This window comes from Mangifera indica, chromosome 5, assembly GCF_011075055.1.
Source record: "Mangifera indica cultivar Alphonso chromosome 5, CATAS_Mindica_2.1, whole genome shotgun sequence".
Lineage (NCBI taxonomy): Eukaryota > Viridiplantae > Streptophyta > Magnoliopsida > Sapindales > Anacardiaceae > Mangifera > Mangifera indica.
Window position 1 is genome coordinate 12962404 of NC_058141.1, and position 12078 is coordinate 12974481.

At 34.6% G+C, this 12078-nt stretch overlaps 2 protein-coding genes across 2 annotated transcripts; both read left to right on the forward strand.

Moving 5' to 3' along the window:
• The first annotated feature begins 2795 nt into the window (after window positions 1-2795).
• On the forward strand, window positions 2796-5547 carry LOC123217697 (pheophytinase, chloroplastic-like). The gene is given in 6 exon segments (XM_044638799.1): window positions 2796-2950; window positions 3416-4401; window positions 4640-4831; window positions 4938-5094; window positions 5217-5407; window positions 5409-5547. Coding segments are annotated over 5 exon segments (1557 nt in total). The 5' UTR covers window positions 2796-2950; window positions 3416-3418; the 3' UTR covers window positions 5443-5547.
• A 3168-nt stretch (window positions 5548-8715) lies between these two features.
• Window positions 8716-10784, forward strand: LOC123217373 (serine/threonine-protein kinase-like protein At3g51990). Its single transcript, XM_044638376.1, is given in 2 exon segments — window positions 8716-9669; window positions 9672-10784. Coding segments are annotated over 2 exon segments (1455 nt in total). The 5' UTR covers window positions 8716-8996; the 3' UTR covers window positions 10454-10784.
• The last annotated feature ends 1294 nt before the right edge of the window (window positions 10785-12078 follow it).

Here is a 12078-nt window from a genome sequence, read left to right on the forward strand (position 1 = left end):
AAGTCTCTTTCATGTTATTGTCACCTATGAGTTGAATAAAAACTTGTAATCCATACAGAATTGTTGAAAAAAAAAAAATTAAGGACGTGAAAAACCTAGTGTCTTAGACTTTTTGACTTCGAGGATTAATCTACGTGGTGAAAAGAAAAACCCTTTTTGTGAAAGACTTAAGTTTAAATAGTATATCCTCCCATATACGAAAAGCTACAATAAAACGAATACTTGATTTATTTGATATAATAATTATGGATCTAATTATTATATCTTAAGATTTATCTATTTGACGAAGTCAGAGAGATTTCTAGTGATACAAAAAAATATCTTAGACTTTTCAACATGTAAATCAAAGATTTTTTTTTGCTAGTTTTTAGTTTTGATATTATATTCGTCCGTTTAGCTGGTCATCGGTATTTGGTTTTATGTTATTGAAAATTTAAAGACGTTCACGCACAAGAATGAAACTATCGTTAAAGGCTTACACATTTTAGAGGATTTGACGGGGCTTACTTTTGGGCTAGGCCTGGTTCTTGTCTGTATCTATGCAACTTTTGTGAAACACCTACATCAACCAATTGGTGGTCTATTTTAGCCCGATTCAAGGTGCAAAATGGAGATTGGAGAAGAAAAGGATTGCTTGGAGCCTAACTAAGCTAATAGTTTAGGAGGATGGCAGTGACAAAATCATATTGCTCCTATGTTAACGTCACACCAAACACATTTCAGATTATCCCAAAAACCAATACTCTTCAATTTCAGTCTCTCAGGTCTCTCTTGAATTAGATTACTTGGCCCTATCTTACGCCTAATACAATTCATTTTCCTGTGCAAGGTTGATGAATCTAATATCAGGGGCATTGAGTAGATGAAATTTACGATTCAGCTTGATGTTGATCGGCCAAATAACCACAAAACATTTCTAACAAGAAGCAGCAGATTATCAAGCTTCTCAGAGATTTCAGAATGAAAAAGTTTGGTCCTCATGTACAAAGTTTCTATTGAGCTAAAGCTGTTATCCACAATATGTATAGATTTACAGTAACAACATTTGAAGTCTCCATATCAGCATTTCAGTAACTACAATCTTGAAGTTATAGTGAAAGCTACTCCAGCATGCTAAACTCGGGTAGATTATCAACATTAGATGCAGATGATACCGTTGCTGCAACGGTGCCCAAAGTCAGTCCTTGATCAGGATTCACTATATGTATAAGATCATTTCTGTTAGCTTGACAATCTATGACAGCAGGATGGCAATTTCTTTCCCATGATGCCCCCATTTTCCCCGTTCCACCAATAACAGCATCAACATGTGACGACTACCCCGCTTTTGGATCAAAGCATGGTAGATGAGGACCCAGTCTGGGTTGTGCATTTGCAGACAGGACCGAGCCGGTTCTGTAAGGGCCCAAACCCCCATTTACCCATGTCTGATTGCAAGATGAGAGTGTAATGTACCTAAAAAAGAATGAGACAATTGCTATAGTAATTAGCAAGAACCAATTGACATAAATGTGCACGGTTGAAAACATAATTTGAAGTTTTGGATGGATTAAAATAAGACAAAGTGATAATTAATTGTGGCAATGAGCTCCCACTCATCTTACATCAGTTGAGAACAAAGTATAAAAACATAACACAAATATAGGGAAATGCCACTGACACATTTTCAATATTGTCTTTTAACCAGCAGGCATTGAACATGTTGAGTTTCTTTTGCGCATGGATAACCATCTCTTCTCTATAACCAAAGCCACAATATCATTCATGCTTGTTGCTCTCATTCTTTTGGGGAACACAGAATGGTCTAAATCAAGAGTAATTTATTATGATTAGGTCAAGATGGATGCAAGAATTTCTAATAATAGTTATTAACATCTTATGATACGTATTTTAAAGTGTAACGAAACTTTACGATGTAGTAAACAAATCATACGATATAACATATATTATCGATACGGATCAATTCACCTTTTTGAATAAATGATAACATAGTAATTGTATATCTAAAAAAATTCTAGAATGTTAGGGGTTGTTTGTAATAAATTCCAAGATAATAATATAATAATTAAAATTTTTATTAATTTATTATCATTATTTTTTATAAAGAATCATCTTACGATACGTAATACATTATATGAAAATTTAAATTTTTGATAAATGATATGATTCAACTAGCATGCTTCAGATGGCTCTTATTGGATGAATGAACCCATGAAATCAATGAGTTGGCATTAGATGCTGTCCATATTGTGTAGAGAAACACAACAAGCAACCTTCATTTATGATCAATTTGAAGTTGTTCTAATGTAAGTTGAATTTTGTTTTTAATCAAGATCATGTCTGAATTAGTTGGATAGATAAATTCTATAAGATAACGATTAGATTTATAATTTCTGTATCAAATAAATTAAAATTTTATAACTTAAACTCAATTTTCTTTTTAAAAATTATAATATTTTATTAATTTTGTTTCAGCTTGTCTGGTTGTATTAAAACGGATGTGGTATTGTATATAAACAATTATATCAGTTAAGGTAAATTTAAAATATGTGAAATTGCAACTTAGGTCTGTTGCATTGAAAAATGAAAAAAAATTTTACATTGAAAATGGTATTTAATAATTTTGCAATAAAAAATTCTCATTATAGCAATAAAAATTATCGTTTCAAATTAATGTGACCAATTACACATATGGGTTCAAGTAGGTATGGAAGGACAACGAAAGGTACAAGCATTTAGGCCAGGAGGTACAAGTGCTCCAAGCGTGGTTGGATTTTCTAGTAAGCAACCATTTTTTCAATACTCAATAGAGAATAGCAAAAATACAAAAAATGTGGATTTTTCTTGGCTTTGAGTGGAAGAAGAAGCCTTCAAGCAACCGAATTCTTCTCTCTACAAGTTCCATTACAATCCTTCACACTCTAATGAAACTTCTCGCTCCAAAATAAAGGTAAAACAATATTCTGTTAGGTGTTTTATAGTATTTGATTGTTGGTTACTTTTACTTTATTATTATTTTTTTAATTTGATAGTGATTTGTGTGTTGTATTAAGCAATTCTAAACAATTTTATGAGCTTATGCCTTTTTTTTTTTTTTTTTGTATGTGAATGGAAGGTTATTTTATAAAAAAGCTAGTTTTAGTAGTTTCTGGTTATGTCTTGATTGGTTTTTCTATTTTTCGTGGAACTCTGTTGGGTTGCTAGGAAATGATGTAAAAGAAAGAAAAGGACTTTAGAAATTATCTATAGAAAATATTGCTAATAATATTCTATTTTCATAAGCTTATGTAAACTAGTATTTTGTAAATCATGAGGTTAAATTTGTTTTTCTGCAACAAGATAGAGGTTCAAGTTAAAGTGTTAAACTATTGCCGAAGTATTTGCTTTGGGTGATCATTTCTGTAAAATGTTTCAGGGTATGGAAATTATCTCATACAATAGCCCGCCAAGCTGTCATATTGTAAACTTGAGGTGGAGATTTGTGGAGAGATGTTCGAATTCATGCCCATCAAAGCATACATCATTTAGGAAACCCAATATTTTGTGTACTAGGATTTATTCCAGGAGTAGGTTTCTAAGATATTCTGATAATAACCAGTTATTCTTAAAGAATCTTGATCATGGGAAAGGTTCTCATTCATTAAAAGCTGTTGAAGGGTTTAAAAAGGTATTTTCAAAGATATCAAGTGGGAACTATAATGACTATGTAATTGATGGGGAAGAGGGTTCTGGAAATGTTTCGAAAGATGGGGCATCGATACCTAAGGTTTTAATTCCAGGCTTGCCAGATGAATCTAATGGTGAATGTGGTGCACCTATAAGCGGTTGTTTTTGGGAGTGGAAACCTAAATTTACTATGCATTATGAGAATGCAGGGTGTGAAAATGTAAATTCCCCACCAGTGCTGTTCCTTCCTGGCTTTGGTGTTGGTTCTTTTCATTATGAGAAGCAACTAAAAGATTTGGGCAGGGACTATAGAGTATGGGCAATTGACTTTCTTGGGCAAGGCAAGTCATTGCCATTTGAAGATCCTACTGTATGGTCTAATGAAGGATGTGCAACAGAAAAGAAGGATAAAGTGTGGGGATTTGGAGATGAAACTGAACCATGGGCAAGTGAGCTTGTTTTTTCTATGGATTTATGGCAGGATCAGGTTTGCTATTTCATAAAGGAGGTCATTGGTGAACCAGTTTATGTTGTGGGGAACTCACTGGGAGGATTTGTTGCAGTTTACTTTGCTGCGCACAACCCTCAACTGGTGAAGGGTGTTACATTGCTTAATGCAACCCCCTTTTGGGGATTTTTACCTAATCCTGTGAAGTCTCCAAGACTAGCAAAGATTTTTCCATGGTCTGGAACATTTCCTCTACCTGCAAGTGTGCGAAAGCTCACAGAATTGATGTAAGTTTTTGTGTCAATTGTTTACTATATAATATGGTGCGATTTCTGAACCTGTATGCTTTTAATTTGCCCAAGTTATTCTTTAATGAAGTTCTTGTAAAATATTCTTTTAATGTTTTTAATCTGAAAATTCAGGAAAGTTGTTTTTATGCAACTTGTTAGTACTCTTTTCCCTGAAGCAGTTTTATTTCCATTTTTCCAAACCTTTCATCTTTATTGTTACATTTTGTCACTGTAGTTGGCAGAAAATAAGTGATCCACAAAGTATCGCCGAGGTGCTTAAACAGGTTTATGCAGATCATTCTACTAATGTAGACAAAGTTTTCTCTCGTATTCTTGAGACAACTGAACATCCTGCCGCTGCTGCATCGTTTGCATCAATTATGTTTGCTCCACAGGGACAACTATCCTTCAGGGAGGCTTTATCTAGGTAAGCAGTACTGAAATGTCCAACTGCCAGATAAAAATATTCCAGTCTTGCATTTCCTCTTTTATGTTGCTCCAAGTTAAGGATTTCCAGTTCTTACAATTTTTAGGTGTCAGATGAGTGATGTTCCAATCTGTCTTATGTATGGAAAAGAAGACCCCTGGGTTAGGCCTATATGGGGCCTTCAGGTGAAAAGGCAGCTACCCGAAGTTCCATACTATGAGCTCAGTCCAGCCGGTCACTGCCCTCATGATGAAGTGCCTGAGGTTTGCAGCTCTTTACTGTTATGATAGGGTATACTTGATGCAGGGTTATCCTACACAAGTATTTTCCTTTTTGGCCTTCGTTCTTTTCTTTCTTTGACATTTGGCTGACATTGTTTGTACAGGTTGTAAACTATTTACTTCGTGGGTGGATAAAAAACCTGGAGTCTGAGGGCTCAGTTGCATTGCCTCTGCTTGATGACATAGAAAGCATTCAGTATAGCATTGCGAAGGACTTGGAATTTATTAGAGAAGGATCAAAAAAATCAGTAAGAGCACAATTCCTCGGGTCTAGTTTCTCACTTTGGAATCGGATTGGCTCGCTTTGGGAAATTAGAAACTAAGCCTTGATCACTGACACACAGCTTACTTAGTTTGCCAAAAGTGAGGTAAATTTGAAAATGTAACATGTTCGTTTGGTTCATCATAGAAAAAAATATCAAATTAATTGGATGATTCATAGCGTTAAAAATCTGTTGACTTACAGTTTTAACTTACTGATCCAATCAGTTATTAAATATAATGTCAAATTAAATACAACAGAAGCATCTCATATATGACTGTGAACATACATTAAAGGAATTTATGTGAAAATTATATGGTTGAAATATAGTACTTTTTTAGAATGATTGGAATTGACTTTCAGCTAACATTATAAAGCTTTGAAAGTCTCTGTCAGTCTTCTTGCTTTCTCTCCCCTATGTTCCTATGTTCTATTCAGGGTAATAAAACTTAGATAATCTATGTTTTATTATTGATATTATTTTGTTTAATTCATAAAATAATTAAAAATTATGATAATATATCATCAAGGTACTTTAAGAGGTGATATAGAAAGAAATCTAAAATTCACCTCTCTCATAGGTGTAAAAAAATTATTGAAGTAAATTTAACTATGTGAGGATTTTAACTTTGCTCTCTCAATTTTTAAGAGAGAAAATGTCTTGTTATCAATTAAAAAATGAGCCACCCAACCTCCATTAATTCCACTATTTTATTTCAAATCGAGGATATAGTTTCTTGGGAGGCTACCTTTGGAGCCAAGTTAAAAAATGTTGTCTTCGGTCCTTCCTTTATCAAGTGAATGGCCAGGACTGGGTTTTTATGGTTGACCCTAATATATCTTGCCATCGATTTATTTGTTTAGTGTCATTCACTAATAGATCTTGCTATTGATTTATTTGTTGTGGCAACTTCCTCTAGACAATTACTTTGGGGGGCATAATATCCTACTGTATGGATTAGGTTTTTGTCAAAGTCAAACTTAGCTGCACACTAGTTGACAGACAATATGTATGGTTTGCATGGATTCGGGTTCACTTCTAGGCCCAAAAGAGCCACCTCTATGATGGATATTAGTTTCCTACGAACATCAGGGGATGGAGATGGGAGTGGTGAGTCTAACATTTGATCAAGCAGTGCGTTCACATTTGAAGCTAAAGAAGGAGAGGAAAGAAAATCTCTTGGATGCTTCCTGGGAAGTACTTCCAGTGTTACCACTCCAAAACTATACACATCACATTTTTTCAGTTACTTTAATTGTGTAAGCAAATTCTGCAAAATGAAAAAATAATTGATCAATCATATTATGTCAATGTTTTATAGGATAACTAAAGGTTATAACTAATAATAAATTGTATACCAGATACAATATATTCACTAGAAGAGTTTGGCTTGAGGAATTTGGCTGTTCCAAAATCTGCAACAGGAGCTTCATATTCTTCATTTGCTTGTTATGTCCCGATGGACAATGAGTGACATACTATCAAGAGGCATGTAAACCAAAGCATTAGCCACACCAGTCTAATTCTATTGCAGCCATTTCATTTAGCAAACTATCCAAGATAGTTTGAATTGGTTTAAATTCAAGCAAAAGGTTTCAGATTTGAAAATGGACAATGGAGGACAGTTATCAAAGTACGACAAAAATTAGTTAAATGTACAAGAAGTGTCCATTCTTGTGTCAATTTCTGTTATTTTATTGTTTACTGGATTATATTTGTCGGACTTGGTCTTGTGAATGTATGTTATATTGAACTTAGTTGAATCATGTAAAAATTGTTGGATTAATTTGATTGTGATTGTTGATTGTATGTGAAAGTTCCAAGTTTGAGAAGAAATTGTTTCGGAAATGATCTTCAGTCATTTTATTTTTGTCCTCCATTTTAAGAAGGGATATCATTATAATTAAAAATAAAATATTATTCTTCTTCTTCTTATTTCCTACTTCTTCGGTAAAGCTTTATATTTGCAGTTACCGGAACTTAAAAAGGGTGTTTCAATTCAATGGCTATGAAACTGAATTTGTTTGTTCTATTAAGATGGGATTCAAAAGTGATTCGGCTTTTGTCTTTAATGGGAGCATTATTATTATTATAGTTGTCAGTATTGAATTTGATGGAACATAACATGGCAATGTTTCAGTTCTTACCCCACAAACTGCTTATGCGAGAAAGTGGTTCTACTTCTACCAGCCTTTTCCAGGAAAATATCAGTCAACTTTCTTGTCATCTCTAGAACTAGAAGCCCTTGATTGATATATAACATTAACCACTTCAAATCACTAACTTAATTCCATCTAATTACACATATAATTAAACTCATACTTGATAACCCACTAATAAAATCTTCCATACAAAGTATCCATCAATGCTTCATGACTACTCAGAAGTAGTGAAATCTAGTCTTCCATTACATTCACAGGTTTCCTGTTCTTGAGGGCATGGAAGCTCCTTTAAAAAAAAAATGTTCTTCTGAAACTTTTCCATACATCTACCATTAAATCCACTAATTATTCTACTTTCAGCCATGGTGGAACTCTTGTGTTTTTGTTCTTGTGATGATGGGTAGGTGAAGGATAACTTGTCCTTATCAAAGCAGAAATAAACGTGTTCAAGTCATCTATAGAAGCCGTTGGATTGGGTTTAACATCGAGAAAGGAAAATTCATTGACAATTTCTTATAATTGAATCCATGATTTGGTTTGGAATTAGGGTGTGACTTAACTGTGCTTATAAGTTATAACCAATAGGGACCCAAAAAAAAAAAAAAGACTTGAAGAAGATACATCAAGCGTAGTTTTTGGATATGACTGAGCTGGACGTTTGGTGCATTGCCCAATTCCGAAGCCACGTTTTGGTCCAAATCGATTGATTGAATTGAAGTGGCGTTTTCTTGAGGGACCTCTCTCTCTCTCTTTCTCAATTGCTAATAATTGATAACACTAGTTGTATTCTGTTAATAATATAATAGTATAATATATATGTATTTTACTGTTTAATTTGTTGATAATGAAGCTCTTAGATAAAGACGTGACTATGATTATTATCTAATCTTTTTCAATAGGTGATTTTAGTGGTGAAGAGGTGAGTTTGTAAGGTTTGGATTTATGTCTCTGGATAATTATCCAGTCTGATAGTTATAAAATTAATTATTAAATTTAAAATTTAATTTATTTCATGTAATTGGTATAATCGAAAAACCCCTTCAGCAGGATTGGGATTTATTATTTGAAAAAAAAAAAAAAAAAAAATCTTTTTAATGTTTTCATCAAAAGAAATGGATTACAGGTGTCTAAAATTGGGTCAAGAAATAGTCATTTGATCTACCAATCACATGCACTTTTAACGGCGACAAATAGTTCGTTTGGGTGGGCTCTCCCTTACCTTAATTTTTCATCAAGGTCTTCTCCTCTTCCAGATGCATCTTTTAGAGCAGTTTCTTAATCCCATTTTAATCCCGGCAGGTCTCTAAACACGCAGCAACTCAAAGTTTTCAATTTTTCTAACAGCATCTTGGACCTGTTCTTTGTTGTAATGAATTCTTGATTTTTATCTCATCAAAGCAACAAATTATTACGAGCTCATCTTGCAAGATCTCTTTACTCACGCAAAAATCAAATCTTGATGGGGTATCTTTCTTGCAAAGCTGACTCAGCTGTCTCTGTAATTTCCACAAAGTCTGTCGCTTCACGGCAAACTCAATCCTCAAAAACTAGTCAAAAGCAAGAGAAGCCTATCAAGATCCAACAGTTTGATTACAGTGACCTTGAAGCGGCCACCAATGGTTTTTCTGACCAAAAACTTCTGGGTAAAGGTAGCCACGGCTGTGTCTACAAGGCTGTTCTACGTGGTCGTCAAGTAGCCGTCAAGAAACCCTCGAAGAATCACGAGATCAGCCTTGAAGTTGATAATGAGATTGAAATCTTGTCCAAGATTCACAGCCCTCGATTGGTGAATCTCGTGGGCTTTTCTAATGATTCTAAAGATCGTTTATTGGTTGTTGAGTTTATGTCTAATGGTACTTTATATGATGTTCTCCATTCAAATAATCGACCACTGAATTGGGGTAGAAGAATTAGGTTGGCTTTGCAAGTTGCTAAAGCTATTGAAATACTTCATTCAGAAAAGCCTCCAATTATTCATAGAGATATTAAGTCAGCAAATGTGTTGATTGATAGGAATTTCAATGCTAGATTAGGTGATTTTGGGTTGGCTTTAAGGTGTGGAGTTGACAACTATAGGCTTAGATCAACTCCACCTGCTGGGACTATTGGATATCTAGATCCATGTTATTTGACCCTGATAATTTGAGTACAAAAACGGATGTCTTCAGTTTTGGAATTTTGTTGCTGGAGATTATTAGTGGAAGAAAAGCCATTGATGTTGGGTTTTCTCCTCCTTCCATTGTGGATTGGGCTACTCCTTTGATAAAGAAAGGGAAGATTGTTGCTGTCTATGACCCGCAAATTCCGCTTCCTAGGGATCCTATTGTTAGGAAACAGTTAGCTGTGATCGCAGCACGATGTGTGAGGTCTTGCAGGGAAAGGAGGCCTACAATGAAAGAGGTTGTTGCTTGGTTAACTGGGTTGAGTAAATTGGTTCCCCTGCATTCATGGAACGGGTTTAACAATCCATGTTTGATGGTAGAGACAATGGGGAGGCCGGTTGAAGTTAGAAAAACCTTACAAGATGGCACTGGAGGGGAGAGTTTGGATGTGGTAGATGGTAAATTGAATAGGATGGCAATGAGAGACTCGCGGAGAGTGTATTCAGATTTGGGTTTGAGGAGCAATTTGATGGAACTCATGGCTGGTACTGATGAGGACCAGGGATTTCAAGAAGAGGTAGATGGTGTTGAGCCAAATATGAAGTCAGTGAAATGGGTATCTAGTTCAAGATTTGTTAGTGGAAGATACATTAACAAAGGGAGAGCTCAAGCACGAGCTCAAGTTAATGACAAGGTTGGCTTCTCCAGCTTCAGGAGAAACCAATCTATTGGGGATGGTTCAGAATTGTTTTCAACAAAAGCTGACAAGAATACTCGCTTGACTATAAGTTCTCGGGCAACTAATGATATGTAGTAGCTGCAAGCATTTGATTCAAATGATTTGGCAATGGAGCAAAGTTGTGAATGTTAGCTTGCCATCCTTGCAAATAGCATTCATGGTGTCTAGTTTTCCGGTGGATTTCTACCATTAGTCATTTTTTCCAGAGTTATTTCAGTTGTAATGGCTTAATGCATTGTCAATTTTAGCGCAGATATAGATCCAGTGGACATTGTTCAGGTCCCCTATAGGTTGTTAATCCTTTTTCATTTTCCCACTTTCATTCTGCAAAGCTTAGGTATGATAAAAAATTCTGTTCTTACACACATAAAGCTGATTCAAAATTCATTAGCCGATTGTTATTTAACTGAGTCCACTTTTTGCTATAAAAAATTCAGTATTTGCCAAATTGTTGCATAACTGGCACTGTTATGCCCTTAAATTGTGGGGAGATGTGTTCATGGCATGAATATCCAAGTGTTAAGAAGTTGAAGAATAGTTGGATTATGATTCCTATGCACACTTTCAAACAATTTGTTTTGGTTTTTACATGGACTCATTCAAGTAAATTTATTTTTTTGTTTTCAGAATAACAAATATCCCGCATTTCCTGAAGTTTAATTCTTGAAATCCCTACGTTTGTGTTTAGCCACATGTGAGTTTGTTATGGAATAATCTTATCTGGTGTATAGAGGTCCAAATTGACAAGAAAAACTAAGATTAAAACAAGTTTTCATATTAGATTCCTCAGGCTAGCTTCAACTTTTTCAGTATGTACATATTTTCTTGTTGCGAAGGATCAATGTGGATCCTCAACTCTGTTCTCTGCAATCTCATAAAACTGGGAAGTGCAACTTCAGTCATGCACCAATGAACCAAGAAAATTAGTCACAGTCACAACCATGTTCCACTCTGGATTTCAAATTAGATTAAGGGATTTCTTCAACTCTGGATTTCTTATTTTTATTAGTTGTCTATCTCATTTTATGGTGACCTGTTACAAAATCTAGTGGAATCTGGAGAACTTGTGTTACTAAAAATAAAACCTTGTGGCATGAAGAGCTTTGTAGTTATGAGGTTGGTGGTGACCAATAAAACTGCTGCCCTGTAGCCACAGAGATCATTATGCTTGGTTAAATAAATTGTAAATCATTATAGTTGTTGGTGTTTCTATAATTAGCTAATATTGACCCTATAATGTGCCAGGAACAAGTTATCCAATTGTATAATTGAGTTCATAATTTCTCTCTGCCTGCCTTCTATTGACCTAAAATTATCTGTCGTTAAGAATGATCACAGAAGCACCTAACACAAATCATGAGCTGGTATTACCTCCCATTTGCCTCGTCCTCTGGTTCAATTACGAGTATTTGATACCCTTCGTTTTTACTATGGCTGATGAAAGCACCTTGATTTTTTTTTAACTTTCCGAGGGAAATTAGTTGGTAATAATGTTGTTGTGTAATCTTTCCAATACAAGTAACCTTTTAGACCAAACCTAGATGGCATAAAACTTGTTTGAAACTTTATTAAGCTTACTGTGTTCTTGGCTTTATAGTCATTCGGAATGCCAATAAAAAAAAACATACAAACTTAAAAAAATTGGAGGCAATATTCACTTGACATCCAAAACAAGCCGTTTTTGTTTTGTTTCGTTGTGA